This window comes from Ammospiza nelsoni, chromosome 4 (genome assembly GCF_027579445.1).
Source record: "Ammospiza nelsoni isolate bAmmNel1 chromosome 4, bAmmNel1.pri, whole genome shotgun sequence".
NCBI classification, from domain to species: Eukaryota; Metazoa; Chordata; class Aves; order Passeriformes; family Passerellidae; genus Ammospiza; species Ammospiza nelsoni.
Genome location: NC_080636.1, coordinates 63,682,374 through 63,703,897, shown reverse-complemented (window position 1 = coordinate 63,703,897; position 21,524 = coordinate 63,682,374). Strand labels below are relative to the sequence as shown.

At 42.0% G+C, this 21,524-nt stretch overlaps 1 protein-coding gene across 5 annotated transcripts in view; it reads right to left on the bottom strand.

The window, feature by feature from the left end:
- Positions 1 to 21,524, bottom strand: part of SLC20A2 (solute carrier family 20 member 2) — a 56,712-nt gene that overhangs the window by 17,282 nt on the left and 17,906 nt on the right. For 3 of the 5 annotated variants that reach the window (XM_059471448.1, XM_059471451.1, XM_059471452.1), the window contains exons 1-8: positions 20,834 to 21,058; positions 14,522 to 15,072; positions 9,757 to 9,897; positions 8,441 to 8,526; positions 6,393 to 6,489; positions 4,302 to 4,418; positions 3,486 to 3,689; positions 1,459 to 2,047 (exon numbers count right to left, since the gene is read on the bottom strand). In XM_059471448.1, the coding sequence (XP_059327431.1) occupies positions 1,459 to 2,047; positions 3,486 to 3,689; positions 4,302 to 4,418; positions 6,393 to 6,489; positions 8,441 to 8,526; positions 9,757 to 9,897; positions 14,522 to 14,810 (1,523 nt within the window). In that variant the 5' untranslated portion in view covers positions 14,811 to 15,072; positions 20,834 to 21,058. Of the gene's footprint in view, positions 1 to 1,458; positions 2,048 to 3,485; positions 3,690 to 4,301; positions 4,419 to 6,392; positions 6,490 to 8,440; positions 8,527 to 9,756; positions 9,898 to 14,521; positions 15,073 to 19,649; positions 19,683 to 20,833; positions 21,059 to 21,524 lie in introns of those variants that run through there. The other 2 variants (XM_059471450.1, XM_059471449.1) reach the window with 2 other exon arrangements.

The window sequence follows — 21,524 nt, the reverse complement described above, 5'->3', positions numbered from 1 at the left end:
AGTCTGAACTTTGTATTTCATCCTGACCAGCTCCTGTCAACACCAAATCTGATTTCTGAACTAACTGCATACTTACAGATCACTTCTAACAAAATCAACTACCCTTTCCTCCTACATAACATGCAAGTGATGCATGCATAAACATGTGCATAAACGTAAGTATCACCTGCAGGGAATAAAGGAGCTGTGACACCTGCTGAGGTAGGCTGTGAACTTTCTGCATAATAGTCTGGTATTTCCCAGGATACATTACAAGAAATATCAGCAGTCTTTGTCCTTATCCCTGTGTTCCCTTCAGCACTCACTGCTGGCCACTTGCAGAGCTTGGATATTGACTCCCATGGGTCTCTGCTCTTGGCCAGTATGCTCAGAGCAAAGGTCTTTAACAACAGAGACCATCTGAGAGGAATGAAAGCTACACCCCTGCCCTCTGATCCAGAGGATGAGGGGCCTCTGGATTCCTTCCCAGACCCAGATCCCTGCGGATACCAAGGAAGTAAAAAAGGCTCTTCAGAAAGCCCTGGTCTGAATTCCCAGGATGCAGGATGGACAGGGAGCAAAGAAACATGTTTGTAATTGTTCTCATGATGAGTTACAAGTTAAATTAGGAGGCTGACAAGAGCAAGAAGCAGTAAGTGTTGTCCTTGAAGAGTGGGACAGGGTGTGCCCAGAAGGCTAAGGAGGACGACGAAAATGATGAATGCTGTAAAGTCCTGCTGAAAACACTGAAACCAACACCATCAGGGCATGGCTGACACGGCAAGGGTCCAGCAGGAAGGGGACTCAGTACAGCCCCAGCCACAACCCAAATAAAGACAGCTGCTCCAACAAGCCACTTGAGAGAATTTCTCAGGGGACTCTATCATGATACTGGAAAAAGCGTCTATTAAATACCAAATGGATTGCTCCAGGTCTAGGGAAGAGGCAGCCCAGCCAAATCCTAAAGGAAAAATACAGAGCGTTCCCAGGGGCACAGCAAACCCACCCAAACTGCTCCTCAGCCACATGCCACCGAGATGGCGAGGTGCTGTGTGACAGGAGATGAAATTCATCTAATGGTAAAAATAGTCTAAAACCTCTTGTCTGTTGAAAGATTCTGATTTTGCAGTTAAAATAGGCTTCAAATTCTGCAGGTCTGGGATAGTTCTGTTTGCCTTTACAGTGCCTGGCATGTTGGGTGGAGTCTCAATGCTTCCAAGATTGCCAAAATTAAAGGTAAATTAAACTAATTACTTCACAGTTATTTAGCGGCAAATAAAAAAGATTTTACCCTTGAGAAGAAAAGGAACCATAGACTAAGCAGTGCAATTCCTGGCAAGCACTGAGGACACCGACGATACACAGCCCTGATGATCATCTACCTGCAGAAATGAATGTGCTTTCCAACCAGCAAAGCTGGTAAGCCTTGCTCCATGTACTTGTGTAAAATTGCTGGCTTGTGAGATCTCATCCTCTTACCTGACATCATTGCCTCCATGGGCAAAGGATCCAAAGCAGGCTGTTAAGATCTGGAGGAAGTGGAAAAGCAGATGGACCTGAGAGGTGTCTTTCTCTTCCTTATCCTCTTCCACGGGATCAACGGGGGGTCGGTTGGGATCCGCGAGTTCAGAGGCCAGCTTCATTTCCACCCCGCCTTCCTCCGCCTCAATCTCCGCCTCCGCCACTGCGTTGCAGTAGCTGGAGTAGCTGTCGTAGCGGACTCGCTTCTTGGAGTAGGAAACAGTGTCCCCCACCAGCTTCTCACTGTCCTCTGGAGTAGATGCATCCACTGCCTTAAAGGAGGAATGCACGGGCATGCCACAGATAGCAGCAGTGTAACAGGTGTAGCTGTTGTTGCGCCGTAGGAGTTTGTAGTTGTTTTCTGCAGTGGGCCTCTCGTCGTTGGCCCTGTCCAGGTGTATTTTGTGGAGCAAGTCTTTGTATAAACCTGAGTCCTTGTGCACAGTGTGATACACGTGGCCATCGCTCCTCACGTGGCCATCGAAGCTGAAGGTGCCGTTGGAAACAGGTGATTTCACCGAGGTGTGCGTCACCGAAAATGCCCTTCCTAAAAAGGCAGAGATTCAGAGGTTTTGTTCACACAAAATGCAATACAAAAGGCCCCTTCCTCCAACACAAGACAATATTGTGGCCAGCATCTGAGAATACAGGACAAAGAAGATCCATTTGCACTACACGTAGGAATAAACCAAGATTCAATTCATTGCAAAATAAAGACTCTCATCTTCTGTGCAAAAAGAGCTTTGTTCCAGTCCTGAGTCTCCCCAGACATGCTGCATGACCTCCAGCAAATCACTTGGGATCAGCTATTTGAATGTGATACTTGATGGTTAAATCCTCAGGTTCTCTGAAAATATAAATTTCCAATAAATTCCTTTCTTGTAAAGCAAGCTCTGCTTTTTCTGAGCTTTTGTCTACATTGAATAGGAATAATTAGGATTTCTGAAATGTGGTTTACTGCATTTTCATACTGGGACTTATCTGTTTAAGAGACATTTAATTCATACTCATTTGTTTAGGAGACATTTACATAGCTTTAAAAAATAATTAAAAAAAAAAAACAAATTAAAAAATTCACATTCTTCAGAAGTATTTCCTTAGTTATTGCAACATTTTGTATATACTACTTCTATGAACTTGATGATGTATATTCCCACTGTATGCATTTAATGTTAGCATACACTGCAGGACACACATCAAAATGTATCACAGGTAATATTTCTGAAGAAACTGTCTTTTTCATTTCCTGACAGCCTCGATTTTCATTGTGCAACATTCAGAACTGGGTTTAGCTATTTTTAAACTGGAAGCACACACTCTAAGGGCTCCACGTCATGACTTATTTGATTTTGTAAGAACCAGTTGAATATATCAGGCATTTATTAACCAAATTACAGGGCTTTGTAGATGTTAGCAAAGCAATATCAAAGTCAGCAGACCGCTGAGTGGAGGGGGGTGTTCCCACCACGTGGCAGAACAGAACGAGTTTTATGCCCAAGTCTACTTCTTGCAAACATATGTTCAGAAAACAATGTGTGACATTTTTCCAGTGGACACGCTCCAAATGGTCATACATTTATCAACTAAACCCCAAATCTTTTCATCTCCTTTTGTAGTATGCTAATCATCTTTATGCTGAATTTAACCTTCATACATCAGCAATCTCTGTGCTCTGTATTTTTCCACTGCTTGATAGGATGGAAACACCATTAAGAATACAAAGCAAAGCAACGCAAAAAGGCAAGTCATTTTTTTTCAGCTGTTTCTAAAATTGAAATACAGCCAAACAAAATGTAATTGATTTTACGTCCTCTCCAGAAAATGTCACTTGTAAATGAGCATCTTTCCAAACAAGCACTGAAAAGGGATTAGAGATGGAAACTCCAAACCCCAATTTACCATTTACAGAAGAGACCTACTTGAAGTTAAGAAACCTCATTGAAGGAGGAAGAGAACAAACCGTCCAAGTTGTCTTAGCTGCTTACCATAGGGCACACGTGGATGGTTTCCATTTGCAATATTATCTGATGCCCCAGCAGCTTCTGTTACTGAGCCAGTAAGGGGAATCGTGCTCTCATCAGATGCTTTGGCACCAGGAAGCTCTTTAAAGACTGGTGTTTCTTCTTCCTGAATTTTATCAAGACTTTCATCTGATATCCTTGACAGTGCAGCATCTTTCTTTAACCGGCCTAAGGAAAGAATAGTACTGTAATTTTAAACCCAACCTATACCTCTCCTTACTTAAGTTTCCACTGTTTGCATCAACAGCATGGTTTAACTTGGCTACAATAACAAAGCTTTTTTTCATACACACACTATTTATTTCTAACACTCTACTATATTCATGTGTGAAAATTCTAGAACATTTTTGTTTCTTCTGATAAAATTCACCAAAGTAGTTAACTGAAGAAAATACTGAGCTGTTCATCTGTTAATGAAACCTGACACTTTTCTCTGCATTTGTTGAGAGTAGCAAAGCAACCAAAGCTGTGATCAGCCCAACTTACTGTAAAGCTAAAACAGTCACTTAAAGATGATCATTCTGACAGGCTTTTTCTCTGATTTTTTCTTAATAAAATATAAACCAAATTATATTCCAGGTTTTATTTTGCTGTTTCTACTAGACTTCAGAACTTAGCACTGCAATAGCTTGCCTAACAAGGTTTTGAATTTCTACCACTGCAGCTTTTTCAGAGCAAATTACACAAAAACATGAGGAATAGTTTAGGCACCTCCTGTCTGTGGGAACTGAACTAGGGTTCAGTTCATGGAATATTACATTTCATCAAATAACTACTTACTTTCTATTTTTCTCTTCATCCAGGGACACACAAAAATCCAGACCAAGACAGCAAATACTAAGGACACACCAATTGATATTAGAGCAATGGCCCACATTGGCAGGATCAGTCCCAGTACTGCAAAGACAAAGCAATAAAACCAAAGCAAGCCATTAATAAACATGACTTAATTATCCCAGTGGAAGAGCAGTCTGTTGCAGAAAAGCCAGTGTCCACAGTGTATTCAAAGCCAACATGAAGGAGCTGATGACTTTTAACACATTACCAGTTACTGCAGTATTTAAAGGCATAGTTGACATGAAAACATTTGCAGGTTTAGTCTTCCCGTTTCCTGTTGCCCCACTGTGATGTTATTTCCCAAAGAGCCCCACATCAGGGCTGCTAAAACAAGTTTGCAGTGCTTTTATAAATGAATGCACATTAAACCACGTTGCCCATTAGGGTTAAGTGTTTAGCTGACCTTTGCTCTGGTCCATAAAGCCTGATGCCTAGCTTGCTCTAAGCCCTTATTTGCTCGCAATATGAGCTTAATGCAGCTGAGGCTTTGCCCTGCAATGCACAGCGACATCAACAACTCATGTTTCTGTCATTATTCCCCCAACAGAGATCCTTGCACTTGTTCAATGAAACAATCTAACTCTCAATGAAGAAAGAGCTTGGACTCTGATCTTTCAAACCCATATATACATTGCCTATCTTGAAACCTACATGATTAATTCATCCTTGTGAGTAAATGTTGCCAGAACAGAGGCCTTGGAGAGTAAATATGTTTTTCCCCAGTATCGAAAATGGAGTCCCACCTTTTTATTCACACACTTTAGAGACTGCTAAGCTGAAACAGAGGGAACATTAAGATTCTTATTTCATTTATTTTGCTTAATGAGTCAGTGCAGAGTGCCTGACCTACTTCTGCAGTACAACTAATGAGGAAATGTGAGTTATACAGCTGATTTACTGTTAACCATCTTGGATACACAGCCAATTAGACTTAAGAGAAATAGTAATGTTACCTTCAAATTGGGAATGTCTCAAGTTTTTATTAATTCCAGTAATGTTATGCTATGGAGTAGGGTCTACCAATTGTTTTTATCTAGTACATCTAATATGTTGGATTTTAGAGAAATATTTCCATTAAAAAAGGTCACTTTCTAAGCCTGCTTTCTTAATTCAGGGCCACATTCAGGAGTCTATCTTCAATTGCCTCTTCATTCATAGTTCTTGGACAATAATCTAACCTAAAGACAACATTTAATGATCAGAGTCTTCAAAAAAGTAGTTGAGATCACTGAACATCTTTGTTCTGAACGCTTTTGCTAGAAGTGTGTGTTTAAATATACACCACTACAGTAAACTATAAAAATATAAATGCAAATATATAAAATGTGAGAATACAAATATACAAACATAAATATAACTATAAAAATTCAACTAATACAAAAATTCAGATATAAATATATATATACATGAATAAACACAAACATGTAAGTACACATAAAATATATAAATATACAAAAATATAAAGTCCTTCAACTTCATTTCCTTCTACTGAGTTGCAATCAAAACACAACACCAAAGACAGGAGATGCATTCAATGAAGAAACAGGTTTTGGAATTCTTATCATTAAAGGAAAACAAAGAAGTCAACTTAAATAACAGTCTTGGAGCCAGATGTGCCAGGACAGTGACTCTGCTGATGTCGGTGAAGGAGTGAAGGTATCACACTGAGAGCAAACAGCACCTGCTGTCCCACCCCACTCTGAACCTTCACTCCTTGATGCACAAACCTAGAACACCTTTGAGAGCTCAGCATGTGCTCAGATTTACAAAGCCAAAGCTGCCTCTCAGTAACTTCCCCTCCTCTAAAGAGGGATTCTTTTCGTAGCTGTGCTCTTCCCCACAAACCAGAGCGATCAGGAGGGTGTCACAAAAACACACGCACAAACAGAAGCACGTGGGGAGGTGAATGATTTACTCCTGCCCTTGTTAACTCCTAACACAGGAGGAGATAACCCTGTGGTGTCTGGGTGACACTGGCAGAGCATCCCTACACACTGTGGAAGGCTCCCTGCCGTGCCTCCCCGGCTCACTCACCTGGAGCCCCAGTGTACATGATGGAAAACACGTTAATAGCTATGGTAGCAGCATAAAACACCGGGAGCGCGCGGAGACCATTGGGCACGGGGTCTTCCTGCAGAGAAACCACAGAAAAAAGAAAACATTAGCTGCATTTCACACAGATTATTCATGTCAGCATGAACCTCCATGGGGAAAACGTGCTCCCAAATCAGTGATAGGCAGATGGAGCTTTTGGATGTTAAGGAAAGGAGAGTGACCAGTTTGGTTACACCCAAGTCCACAATGCTGGTCCTGGAAAGTACCAGCACTCTGGGGGAGCTTGACACTGTCAGTGGGAACCAGGGACTCATGCTGTACTTTCCAGTCAGCTGCTGAGTGACCTGGGGGTAGGTTTCTTTCTGCAGGTGTGTTGTCATTTATTTTGTGTACAAGATGAGGAGTCCCTTTCACTTAGCTTTGATGTTTTGGACTTGTGCTACAAGCAGCACAAGAACAAGGCATCCATCTCAAAACCATATTCCCAAGCTCTCTTCTTTGACTGAGACAGCCTGGCACTTCTTACCAGCTAACAGAAACCCCTGAAATCCCAGGTGTCTGGCTGCATTAGGCAGGTGACACACACACAGTGAACAGGCAATGTTTAGCACAGCACAGTGTCTGCTGCCCTCAGCACTCACAAGGAAAGACCCAGCTGAGAGAGCAGCGGAAACGCCGCGTGTGAGCCACAGACAGAGCCTTTGTGAGGGACTGCTCTGGCCTTTCCAGGGGCTCCACGTGTTTGCAAAGAGCCTGGCAAAGCTGAGGGCTGGCTAATGTGGTTTCATTTCTCGCTGCCATGAGCTGCACAAGGGAACTGAGAAAAGGCTGTGGTCCCCCTGCGCTGTGCCTGGTCCCCAAGCAGGATGCAGATGGGCTGCATTTGCAGGGCCAGCTGCTATCCACTGACATCCCCAGCAAGGGCATGGAGCCCTGTAACAGGCCACAGACTCACAAGCCAGAAAGCTGCTCTTTTTTCATGCATGCACATAAGTCACTACCTGCTTATGTCAGAAATATTACAGATCTTACTGCTTTGTGAATGGCACAGACTGCAGTTGGGAGGCAATTTCCTTAATGTGAATTTTTCTGCCTCTTGAATGCTTAAATATACAGCTTTAATACCAGAGTTCACATGATTTTGATGGCTAATTTGTTAAGTTGCTAGGCTTTAAATACAATAGTGGAACCTTTCCTTATCTTTCATGCAACTTGAGTTATTTCATATTCAAAGCTGAATCTTATCAAATCTATCATCTGTTTTTATCACTGACTTTTATTTAGAGCAGAAATAAAGAACGATGAAGCTGAGGTTACAGGTGGTGCTATTTATAGCAAAAGAATTAATCCCTCATCTATTTAAGTTCCCTGTATAACTGCTAATATAGTGTCCCTTATTTTAGGTCACTGACATGCTCTTCACTTGCCCATTTTAGCAAGTTGAATGGTGTGAGAGAAATGGAAAAGGCAGTTCAGGTTTCCAGACCATGCTGGGTGGCAGGCAAGTCATCTTTTGCACTGGAGATACATGGACCAATGTTACCTCAGGTCACTAAAACCCACTGATTCAGGTTTCTTGAGAGTCTACAAAATAGGCAGATGCCCATATTTCTAATGCTGGAAAACCAAGACTTAAAATTTCATTAATTTAAAATCCAGCTAGAGTATCTCCAAGGGAGGACTGTTCTGTTTAAATTACAGAGAGAACAGCAATTGTGAGGCTAAGTCAATGCCAGCAAGCTTGTGCTAATACAGAAGCAGCCTCAACGTACTATCCTCTAACCTAATAGAATATACAATATTAATTATCACATAGCACCTTCTAAGCCTCAAATACTTGTCAAATTATTACTGAGAGCTTTCAGAACTGCTAAGAGCAAGTATAACTCAAATGGCTATTAAAAAAATGACTGGTCTCCTGTCCAAAAAGAAGTCAAACTTTCAACTATGGAAATGGCAGCACTCAATGGGAGGCTAAAACACAACCTTCATACCAAGCACTCATTTTAATAGTGATATTTCTTTACCTTGTTTAAAATGAAGAATCTGATCAGCACAAATAGGATTCCAGACATCAAGCCAGATAACAGTGGGGAAATAAACCAAGAGGCAACTGTGTTGAAGAAAGAATGGAACTTGAAATAAACAGTATTCTTGCATAATAGTTAAGTACATTGTTAATGAGCAATAAATTTCAAACAATTCTCGTACAACTGGAATGAATGTTCTGTATGTTTACTTACAACTGGTGCAACTCAATGTCCACTGACACTCATGAAAGTCAAAGTAATGCTAAGCACCATTAGAAACAACAGCCAAAGCATTTCCTGCTAATTTTGCAAGTTTAGCAATCAAACTCCTTAGGAAAGTTTCTTGTAGTTTGAATCAGAGTAGACCAAGAAAGTACTGTAATTTCCTAATCACCACGACCATGAATGTCGCAAGCAAATGGAAAGCAACTGCATCTAGTGGGATGACTGGCTGCTCCCAGGGTAAGAGTCTTGAGTTCCAAAATGCCACAGGAACATCAACTGTAATGTATGATGCATGTACATTTTTTGCAGGCCAGCACTGCAAGTGTCCAGGATGATTTAAGTAGGTGGCAAAGCTCCCACTGATTTCAATAAAGCCGGATTAGGGCAGCACTCTGGAAATCTCATCCACGGTGATTTATTGTTTGCAGCATAGTCAACAGATTGATTCTGCTGTCACTGAAAACTCTTTTACTATTGACAGAATTTTAAAAATGCACGTGCATTGCTGAAGTTCTAATATATTACCATGCCTTCAGGTAGAGGGCATGGTAATATATTAGAACTTCCTTCTAATAGATATTTTAGACTGCACCTCAAGTTCCAAAGGCTTCCAAAACAATAAGAAAACACTCCATCACATCCCTGCTTGGATGTGCCACTGTTCTTGGCATTGGGAGGCTGTGAGTTAAACGTGCTGTGTGCCCTGAAGGTGGTGGGTGGAGAAACATGACTGTGGGCATTCACATGATAGCATTCATATTGTTGAGAGCAAGAACAGGGTAGTATGAGCTGCCTCAAAGAGAATTAGAAGAGGAGGAATGTCACCTTGAGGCATGTTTCTTGAGGGACAATGTGCCCCTAGCTTACCAATGGGGAAACACACCTTTTGCCTTACCCCCTTCTCCACTGGAGACACACTGCAGCCCTTAATGAACATGGCACCAGTGCATCTTCTGAATGATGTGACAGGGGTGGAAAATAAATCAATGAGAGTGTGCTATCAGCACAAAGCAGATTTCTGGGAATGTTTTTGCAGGCAACACACACTATTTCACATACTCTCACACATAAAAGGAGACAGCACTTACCAATCTTGACAAGCTGCATCCACTGCACACCCTGTGTGCCAATTGCCACCAAAGAAAATCCAATCGTAGCACCCACAATGCAATGGGTCCCTGATATTGGGAGCTTCAAGAACGATGCAATTAGCTGCCAAACAGCAGAACCTAGAAATAAATGAACCATATGGTATAAACAACAATAATGTAACGCAGAAAATTCTTTACCACGTGCCCACATTCTTTTACAAGTGCTGCCTACACTCCTCATACATAAGAGAGATCTTCTAAAGAGGGTTTTGTTCCTGTTCTGTCTCTAAAAGCAGAGACTAAGACAGTTTAATAGCAGCTTTGAATGGTAAATCTTACTTATGACTGTTTATGACTAAGAGCTCCCCACAATCCATGACAGTTCTGCTTTCAGTATTTACAGCCTGATTAGGTACACAAACTGCTCTCAAACCTCCCTCTTGAGAGCTGACCCTGCAAGCCTCCAGGTGATCAGCATGAGGAGGCATTCACCGTTTCACTAGTGAACCACCCATGCTCCTAAAGCTGGATACTACCAGAGAAAGGTTCAAATTGGGGGACAGAGAGATTTCATGCTTCATCTCAGTGATACACACCATCCAGTCCTCTACAGGAAAAATGGACTGAGGAAAGAATACAGACTCTCTCACTGCCTTCATCTGCAGCTCATTGTTGCAGAGAAATTCAAGAAGGATTCCAGGAGAAATTCAAGACTGCTGAAAAGGCTTATGTTAGTCATGGAGAAGCCAAAGATACCCTGGCATAAGGAAATAAGTTCCCCTAACCAACTAAGGGACAGTTGGTAATGGTCTGTAAAGTAAATGCAACATCTGGCATTCCAGCAAGAATTCCAGGAAGAATGCTGGCCAAGAGTACAGGGGAAAAAAAAGTATCCCAAGCACCTCTTTCAGGAGTTAGATCAGACACAGCTGGCCACCAAGCTCTTGAGCATGCAGCTTCATGCTCTGACTCCTTTCACTTTCCAAAGACACAAGATCCCTGCTCCTCTTGCAGCGGCACTAACCTCAGGACAGCAAAATACTTTTGAGAGTGACACCAGCTTTCTGTGGACCCCCCCTAATATTAGAGAATTCTTACAAAGACCTCATTGTAATACTTCATGGCCTTAAGACTAAATCTTCGTTTATTGAGTCACCAGTGGCAGCAATCAGACTGCCATAAGAGATCCTGAATTTTCTGGCTCATGCCTCCTCTCTTAACAGATCTGCAGCAGATACAGGTGATAAAGCAAGGTCACTGAACATATGCTGGCAGACTACCCAAAGTTTCAAGCTCCATCCTCAATTCCAACACAAGAAGATGGTTTGAAGGTCTTGAAACGGAGCCATCTGCAAACAGTGATTTGCTGGTATCGTATGTGGCCGCATTTGGAAGTCAACCAGTTTGTAAAACTGATCTCTCCTGGCATACTATCCCAAAACAACTGTTACTTCTCTTGCTAGTGGAAATTCTAGATCAATCAAGGAACACCTGCTCTTCAATTTTTTGGCTTCTTTTCTCCTGTACTAAAATAAAAATAAAAACACTTTGAAACCTTTGACATGAACTTAGAGACCAGCAAATGGAAGTGAGGAAAAGGAGAAATCAGACAGTTACATCTGAAAGAAGCCAAATAAAAAGATAAGCTACCCATAGATATATAATTACAAAATAGTATAAAAAAAAGGGGAAATGGAACCAAGCCACAGCTGCACTGCAAATGTCTGGTGAGGACTGGGTTTATTGTTGGGGGAAATAGAGGGACTATGGAACTATTTCTTGTTTATTTAACTTCATAGAATCACAGAATGGTTTGTGTTGGAAGGGACCTTAAAAATCATCTCATTCCAAACCCCGTGCCATGGGCAGGGACACCTTCCATTGGAGCAGATTGCTCTACTGAAAACAAGCAGCAGAGAAAGAAACAGGTGGTGCAGGACCAATGGATGGCCTGACAAGGACAATGTATAATCTAAAGAAGTTTAAGGAAGTGTTAAGGAACAGAAGAAACTACAAAGGAAGCCAGAGCAAGACTTTACTCTGGGACTTGCAGTGCTTTAGCTACCTACATCAAAGCTTTAAATCCTCTTTAACATAAAATGTATGTTCTCAACTTCTACCTTCGCAAAACTGACTTAGGAAGCAGGAGGCTCACTAGGCTGGGTCAGAGAGTCCCAGATTCAGACCCTTCATGCCTGTGGACACTGTGGCCCACCCCCTTTCCTCTGGGTCAACATCCCCTGAAGACAGAGGGCTGGCTGCAGCCTGCCCCAGCATTTGGCCAGGGTGCGTTTCACACTCCCCTGCCACTGAGGGCACCTCGTTCTCCTTGGGCTCCAGTGCTCAGTGCCAGCTGTGAGCCCACACCAAACACCAGGTCACCTGCAGGACTAGATTAGTACTTGGCTCTGCTAATCCTGGCTGGGATGTCCTCTCTGTTGGTGGCATCTCCTCAGTCGCATCAGCTGCTGACTTCAGCTCACACCAGAACCTCCAGAACAACACACTGGCACGTCCTGACAATACCCTGACAGCTAATTGATGCTGGGCAAGCACTACAATCTACCCCCAAGAGCAACAGTCCTTACCTTCTCATCTGCCAAATAAACAACATCTGAATGTGCTGCAAATTACTACAAAATGCTACATATTAAAACTTTAATCCCATTACTTCCCGCTTCCTTTTCTCTTAGGAGAAAAGGCTGACCTGAAAATTACATCTGCTGTTTGCTGCAAGCATCAAAGGATCTTCCACCAACATCTGGAAAGAGGATACAGTGACTTTTGGTCTCTCCCAGACTGTTGACTCATTTAAGCCTCATTGAAATTCAGAAGCTAAATCCATTTGCAAAAACATAATCATGAGACATGAGAGAACAGGGTGGGGGGAAATGCAGAGCAAAAACAGAAAAAGTAAACATCCAAAAAGGCTAAGAGAAAACACAGAAAAAATATCATACATCCAGAGAAAAGCTGGAGACGGATTTGAGGAAAAAAAATACTGAAATCTGCATTTTGTAACTTGTGATTAATTCTGAGACTTATAATGTGGAATTTCTTCCTAATGCCCCTACTGGAGGAAGGGAATGCAACTGGTCATGAAGTTCACACAGGCTTATGTAAATAGGCATGCAAATAAGTTGTTTTCTTTGAGCTTCTGGCCAGTTGCCTCTGCAGGGGGTATCTGAGACTTAAAATTTTGCCCTGCTAGGATCAGGAGACCAGAAATAGATCCAGGGAAGAAAACAGACCCTTCCTTCAAAGGGAATCGGGAACACGCAGGTCACTCACACTCCCGGCGCTGCGCAGTGCTCCCAGCTCACCCATGGGAGAGCCTGAGCCATTTCAGCAAGCACAGAGATAACAGGTGCCAGTGGGATGGGGCTAAATAGCCACCCTGCACCTTGAGGGAAAGAGCAAACACCTCCAGCTGACCCTGCAAGGGATCAGGAGAGAGGGACTGATGGGGTGGAGGGGCAGGAGCACCTGAGGTGGGTTAAAGTGGGACCATCTGTGGAAGTGGCTGCTGCCCCAGTGATCTCTTGGTGACCAACCCCTCTGCCCCTTGGGCAAGGAAAGGTGCCCAATCTTCAGGAGGCTCAGAAACAGCCACAGAACCTTCCCACTCTCAGGCACACAAAGGCACCTCTGACAACTCCCGAAACTGTCACTCAATGTCCATTTCAAACCATAAAAAATAAAAGAAATTTTTTTAAAAGGCACTCAATTTTCCCTTTTCCCAAAGGAAACAGGAAAATAAGCGCATGTAGTAAATCTCTGCACAGACTCACCTAACTCCTGCGCAGGTTTCACATAAAAAGTGTGAGGAGGTCAGAAGGGATAGGTGGAAATAACATTTAGGTCAGGTTCAAGTAGGTTTAAGGAAGAAAATGTTCAAGTGGAACATCCCTCTGAAGCAGAGGATGCTGTGGTGCCTGTGTAAATCACCAGGCTGCCAGACCGAGGTGGGAGGGCTGGCCCCTTGCCGGGGCTGCCTCTCCCACTGATAAAGGGTTTCCTCCTGCTGCCCTGTAAGAGCAGGTTTGCTCCTGGAGGGAGCTGTCTAAAAGCGCACAAAGCCTCTTGCACATAAACAAAGAGTAAATACCGTGGCTTAATGTTACTTACCTCAGAATATGCTGTTTGTTCTGAACAGAGATTTAGTTAACTACAAACACAAGCAAGGGGAGCAGACTCTAAGAGCTGACCTGCTGTCATTTGGGTCAGAAAAACTAAAAAGACCTTAAATGTGTGATTATTTTTACTGCTCCCTTAGTTTTGCAGTGGGTAAGGGTGAAACGTAGGACTAATTGCAATCACTCAGCCAGGCAATCAGTTTACAGAAGTGTTTGGATTTTATGAAACTTTTTAAAAAGGATTCTTTCTCATACACACTCATTGCAAACTGCTGATTCTGTAGGATCTTCGGTACAGACACAAATGCTAAACTTTTATATTTTCCATTTACCATCACAAAAATCTCCAAAATAATTTTTTTCAGCGTCTTACACACATATAGGATCCACTGTGTTAAACATTCCTTTTCATCTGTTAGTTAAGTGACTGAACCACTGAAAAATGTAAATTGTTAGAAGTATTTTAAAAAAACATAGGAGACTTAGAAAGGAACACAGGCCCCTGCATTCACACAAAAACAGACGTGCAGGTCCAGAAGATGGGAAGACTGAATTAACAATGCTCACAGTTAAGAGGGTGACAAACACAGAACAAACACTACTTGGAATAGGAAAGTGTTACTTACCAACCATTGCACTCACTTCTCCTGCCATCAGCAGCGGGACAGTGTTGTTGTACAGGTTAACATCAATGATACCTTTCCGAATTGTTTCTCCTACTTTCGCTCCCAGTAACACTGAGCCAGTGGTTTCAAAAACTGAAGCCAAAATGCAAGCCTGGCGTAAAGTAACAACACCAGAGCCCACGGCCGTTCCGAAAGAATTTGCAACATCATTCGCACCGACAGAAAAAGCTAAAATAAAAGCAATGATAAAACCCACAATGACCATCCACAGGTAGTCATCCATTGCCATCTTTCCCCAAAGTGTAGATTAGCTTCCCCTTTGCAAATAGTTAATAGTCAAGGCTGGAGGGCACCGCCACGGATTTGGAAAGCAGATTTCTTGTAAACAATGAGTTCTCTCTGGAAAGTGCTGGGTAGTGTTAGAATGTGAAGAAACTGCTAACTGCTGATTTTCGAACTACTATAAATACTGTTCATTTGGCTGCCTTCGGTCAGCAGTGAAACACATTCCATATTTTGCTTCCAAACCGGTAGGACTGCGATGTTCTGTCCTGCAACAGAGGAAAAAAAAAGAAAAAAGAAAATTAAAATAAAAGGGTGGAATACTCAGCAGAGCTCATAACAATGCGTGTTTTCAGAAGTAAACGGATGATTTAAACCCATTAATGGGGTCCTACCTCAGCATGTGACTGCTCTAATCATAAAGCAATTCAGAAAAGATTCAAATTAGGTCGCCTCCAATGCAATATGTTTCTTGCAACATCACTGACCAAGAAACTCTTTTGAGCAATTTAAAAGGATTTAGAAAGTTTGAGAATTTGTTTGTGTTGAATTTACCAAGCAGGGCAACAAGCCCCCTTTCTAGCAGGACGATTTCTCTTGGCTTTTGCACCCAGAGAATATAAGACAAAGGGTACACAGACCATACCACACGGCCTGACTCCCAGCTGATACAGAACACCTGACCACTGACCTCAGCAGAGCTCTCAACATTTATCAGCTGCAGCCATGGATATGCTCCTTTGAAAAATCATTTTATATGCATGTCTGTCTAGGAAATACCACTGAAAATACTCTGAAGAACATTAATATTCATCTGTTGTTGCTATCACATCCCATGCTGCAAGAATACAATTTCTTTGAAGCTTTTCAGCCACTGAAACAGCACAATAATTTCAATATTTCCATGTATCCCTACTGGTTTAGAGAAGTCTATGAAAAAGGTGCAAGGAAATCATTGAACTCTGATTTTTCCTATAGATAGTTACCAATTATTAACAGTTATTATATTCAAACTATTGTCACAGATATCTTTGTGTATTTATTTTGACAGTTTAAGTTTTATGACTGCCTTTTGAATTACATCTTTCTTAGTCCAATAAAAGAGTAAGCTTCTTCAAAGCAAAAAAAGGATATGGAGAAAGGGAGTTTAAAAATAAAACCTTCATCATCCAAAAGACTGTTAAATAGAGTGATCAGGCCCACAGTGACAGGAAGATGGTCAAAAGCTAGAAGCAAATTTTCCAAATCCCCTGCCTCCTCCAAGGGCCAATTCCCTTCTGTTACTGGCCCCCACAAAGACATCCTGTGGTCCTGTGGCAAGGGGTTAAATGAACATTTAGCAGCAAATACGCATCAGCCAACTCCACCTCTTTGAAGAAGCACTTCCAGAGACCAGGGGATGTCAGATTAAAGCCCTGAGCCCACCTCATGCTCACTATTTCCCCACAGTCACTCCAACACAATGTTCCCAAATGGACAGTTTCAAGATCATGCTTAATTTCTTTCAATGATCCAAATGCAATTTGAGTCCTGCAGTAGCAGGGAGGAAGGGTCTCTGAAACCCCTGAAATAACAGCAAAGTTAAAAAATTAAAAGAGATTTTGCATACTCCTGAGGTGTCGGATCCTTGAGAACAACCAGGAGGAAAATAAAACCTCTACCCATAAGTGTTTCCTAGAAAACTCTAAAATTGATGTCAAGGACTGATGCTTTCTCTGCAGAAACATATTCAGCAAAAAAAGATGTCCCTCTTTCTTTCTGCAGGCTCCAAACTGGCTGGACAACTGTTGCTCCAGTCTTTTCCAGACATGGAGCAGATATCAATCCTTGAATGCCTTGCACTCTAAAATAACATTTCAGAAGGTCTTAATGGCTAAAAACATTTGTATAAGGATTTTTATACTATGAGATAACATGAGAAAACAAAGCACCAAAGCATGTTTTCTGTTTGAAGACTTGTTGCTTTTTTATAATTCATGAGCACTCAGCCCATTGAGTGGAAAAGGACTTGACAGAAACAGAAAAGGCTAATGATATTTGGAAGAAACAATTACAGTTAACACTTGTTTGCCTGTGAATGAAGACCAAACCCCACTAAAAGCATTTGTTAAAAAATTTCTATTATGCATGTCAGATTTTTGCTAGGAGATGAAGTTCTGGACTAGGGTCCTTCCTTGATCCTGGAGATTAATGATTAAATTCTTCATCCTGCATGCATTTCCACAGTACCTTTGCCAAGTTAGCCTCAGTGCCCCAGTTTCTTCTCCTGAAAATGGGCAAAGCTGACTGAGGTCCATGCATGCACCCACAGAATGTGATTAATTATACAAGACCCATTTCTTTGGACCAGCTAGATAAAAGCACACCCTTATTCCCAACAGAGATCTGTCCTTCCTCCACTTATCAACCAACCTACCAATTTATTGTGGTGGCCCAGTTCCTGGGACTGAGAGAAAGAGCAGGGCCATTGTGACATTGCCCCACCACAAGAGAGTTCATGGGACAATGTTTGCCAAATCTGGCTGCTCCAGCCAGGGCGAGTTCTTGCAGTTTCCAAAATAAACCGCTAACTCACAAGGCTGCCTTTATTAGCTTCCCTGAGAAGAGGGTGGGGTGAACTCCTCCAGATGGTCCCGAAGAAATGAAGACTTCAAGAGTGCGTATGTGCGCTCCTAAATCGCCTCATGGAGGCCAGAGAGCCTCCAGGAGACTGCCAGCAGGGCTTCTGGCAAAGGGCTCTCAGAGGCAGCTACACAAACTCCCTCCCTGTGAAACAGGATACGTGGCCTCAGGAGAAAAGGATGTCTTAAGTAAGAAGTCACCCCTCCTGTCATTTTATGCAAGGTGATGGTTCAAAATAGAGCTTCCTCCAAAACTTGAGAGGCTCAACTGTGTTGGCACAAGCAACAGCACAGCAGCAGCCAAGCTGTGTCTTTAACAAGATGGAAGTCAAAAGGAAAAAGGAAATAAACACATGTTTAAAAATTACCATGTAGGCTGCCTGTGAAGGGCTAGGTGTTACTACTTTCAACCTTAAAAAACGGTAAAAGATTTTAAGTGCTTATAGAAAAAAAGGGGAAAAACGGCATATTTCTGCTGAGAAAGTTTTCAGAAATGCAAAATATCCTGCAAAGCAGGCCAATGACTAAATACAGACTAAATCTTAGTCTGCTTCTTTCTAGAGCCCAAAATACATTTGGCATGCTGAGACATGCTGAACTATGCCCCTCATCACCTAATGTAACCCAAGAGCTTGTGATGTTGTTTAATGGGATGAAAAAGAGACTGGAAAAGCACCACGCAGGAGGGAATGGCAGGTGATCTGCTGCACATGTAACACCTGGAAGTCACCAGCCTGTGTCTCTCCTGTTCTCATATTTCATCAACGTGCCTCTATGCAACCCAAATGCAATTCAACCCTACCTGCTGGGTGCTGGGAGATCCTCCCAGTCACCTCTGGGACTGACACCTCCTCTGCAGTCAGGTGTTCTCTGCCACCACAGCACACTCGGTGGAAAAGAACATTTCCCTATTTAGGCTTTGGATAACTCTTCCTGAACCAGCCCAACTTGTTCTGCCATGCTGCAAGCTCACACTTGGGCACTAGCAGGGCAGAGGAATTGTGTTAGGACCAGGAGCTGCGGGACCTGAAGCTGGGGCATGCATCTCTGATGGATGGAGAGAAATGCACAGAGATGGCATTTCAAGCTGGAAGAAGCTAATTCTGCATTAAGGCAAGTTTTTTAGCTAATAGAGTTTCCTTATGGTCCACAGTCAGTGCACTATACTTACAAGGTTTGAGTAGAAGCCTTTTAAATGGACTTAGAAACTTGCACCTCAGCAAGAAAAATTTGATTTTTGGAAATGCTAAGCACGTCCCTCTGCCTCACTGGAGATGATCCAGACACTGCCCTCAGACTGTATTTTATTATTCACTAAACAGCTTGTTATAACTCTGTCAAGACAGCGTGCTATTTCCTCCCTAAGGGAGAGATGAGAACAAAACCTAGGTAAAAAAACACCTCAATACATGCACAATGACAAGTGAATCCTCAGGAAAAAGTTAGGATCTCGTGTTAAGCATGAGATCATTTTAGGACATGTTTATATACAGACATTCACTAAGACAGGTCTCCTGGAAGCTGTTCAGAGTACACTACTGAGCCTGGACAAGTTTTAGTGAAAAAAATAATACTAAATTTGAAAATCAGAGATGTCAGGGTTTGGAGATTTTTGTTTTTGCTAAACAAATTGGTGCTAAAGAGAACAGAGAAGTATCAAACAGCAGGAATTAATGGATAAATAAAAGCTCAGGACTAAGTTCAAATTCTAAGGAAGTAATCGGAGTGCATTACCATCTAGCAATCCGACTGTGTGACATAAAGTAACAGAGATCCCATAAATTTCCTTTAATATTCTCTTCACTGAAAATTAGGGAAGAACCTACAGCATTTGTAAGGCACTGAAAGTATGCAGCTCATACCATATATAAATCATGCTGCATGCAGCTCTCCTACCCTCAGAAGCTGCCCCACGCTGCAGCTGAAAATTTTCTTGTGCTCTGGATGGGACAGAGATTCTGAGACATCCCAGTTTTAACTGATTTGTTGTTGCCCAAGTATGAACAAAAATCAAAGGACAGCAGCTAGCGTAGCATTTCCCGAAATAATTTATATGACTACTCCACTTTGCATTATGGCAAGGCAGACAAGGGAGGACAATTTCTTTTCCTCTGCCGTGTTGAAAACAGTACATGTTTAATGATTGACAGCAGCACTGGATTTGTACTGACAGGCAGGTTCACTTCTAGTTACCAGTGGGGGAAAAGTCTGTCTAAAATGCTTACCAGACAGCAGCTCCTGGGAGGTTAGTCCATATCCTCTCTTTTATATCCTCTGCTTTTTATATAAAACCAATCTGTCAGGTTCCCACCTATGTGTATAAACTCAGGCCAGATCTGGCATTCCAGTCTCCGGGTACTGAAGCAGCACTGCATAGAAACCAAGCCTGGTTTATAACCAGAGCTACTAACGTGGTTCTTATCAATAGTCCTTATCATTTCCAGTTCATGCTCAGGCCACAAGGCTCACAAATTATTTACTTTAAATTACTAATGCTACATTCATGATATGAAAGGTAGTATTGAATCAAGTGGTTCAAGACTGAGAACATCCCTATATGGCTCTAAATTACATGCACAGGACTTGTCACAAGGCCAAACATTATGCAAGTTTAATGCTCCAGTACACAAAAAGCACTTTGAACTTACTATAAAAAAAAAAAATCAATTACCACATCAGCAGAAGCAGGTTTTTCTATCAATCAGTTCCTATTTTAACACAGTCACAATGTGTTTAAGCATACTTCATGCTACTACTTGATATGGAAACAAACTGAAGTTGATAGCTTTCCAAGGATTCCTGTCCAGTTTAACATTGCAGAGAGGGACTGTCACTGTCAGCTCCCAAAACTTCCAGAGGATGCTTCCTTTTCCTAGTCCCTATCAACCTTCTGTTCCTACCACTGAAAGGTCAAAAATGGATATAAAATATCTAGCATGAGATTTTATGGCTGAAAACATTCACTAAAAACACAGACAGCAGTCACTTTAAGCAATTCTCCAAACAAGTAAGAAAGGTGAAGTATCAACAAACTCTCATGCATTTGCTGATAAACATATTTTTCTCTAACTAAAGGACAATTTGATCCTTCAGTGACTGAACAAAGTCTTTCTAGCAGGCAAGCAGTTTTTATGACTCAGTACCGGAGATTTTCAAGATCCATTCAGAGAAAACAAGTGTTCATGGTTACAGAAAACAAGTTTTATAAAAGAAAACCATGCAGAGAAGTCTTTAAAACTCACCCAGTATTTAAAAGTTCTTTCAAGAGAAAAATGAGCAAAGTTCTTCTAGCAACCTTCCCTCCTGATCAGAAATACAGGCTGAAGTCTAAAATAGATATCCTATCATTCAGCACAGTCACATCTGAACATGCAAACTTTCAGAGGGTAGAAAGAGGGCTGTAACTTACACCAGGCAGTCCGGGGATAAAATTCACTCCGGCACAGGAGGAGAGCACACAAGACAACACTGAGAAGCATCAATGCGAGTCCAGACTCTTATTCAGTAGGTGAAAATCTGCCTCCTCTTAAGCAAAGAATTCTGCTGGGGGTGGGCACTGATAAAACACAACACTGCGTCACGACTGCACCAGAGAGACAAACCAATCCAATGAAGCTCGTATTAAAAGCAACAAAACGTTCCCTTCCCCCTCCCCACCCCCAGGCATAGGCATAGACAAGAAAGGAAATCTCATTTTTGACTGTCAGTTGGGTGTTTTGGTGGGATCAGGTAATCTCTGAGGAGTCCCAGATCTTTTATTTGCAAGCACATTTAAATGCACTTTTAATTCACGTGCCTGTGACAGTAGGGTATGCAGATCCAATTTGGGAATGATGTTGCACGCTTGCTACTTTATCCATGTCAGTAGAGGTCCCACAGGCTACACAGACTGCAGAAAGTTAAAGATGTGCACGAGTTTTGTCTGGATCGATGCCTAAGCAAACAACTTCACTTTCAACAGTTCAGCCTAAATTATCCAATCCAGATTCCTTCAACCGCTTTCCTTTAAGTGGGAAACGTTTTTTTGCACATAAATCAAGGCAAAACTAATGTTTGCCTAAAAGTACCCGGCTTAGCTTTATATAAAATAATTGCTTTAA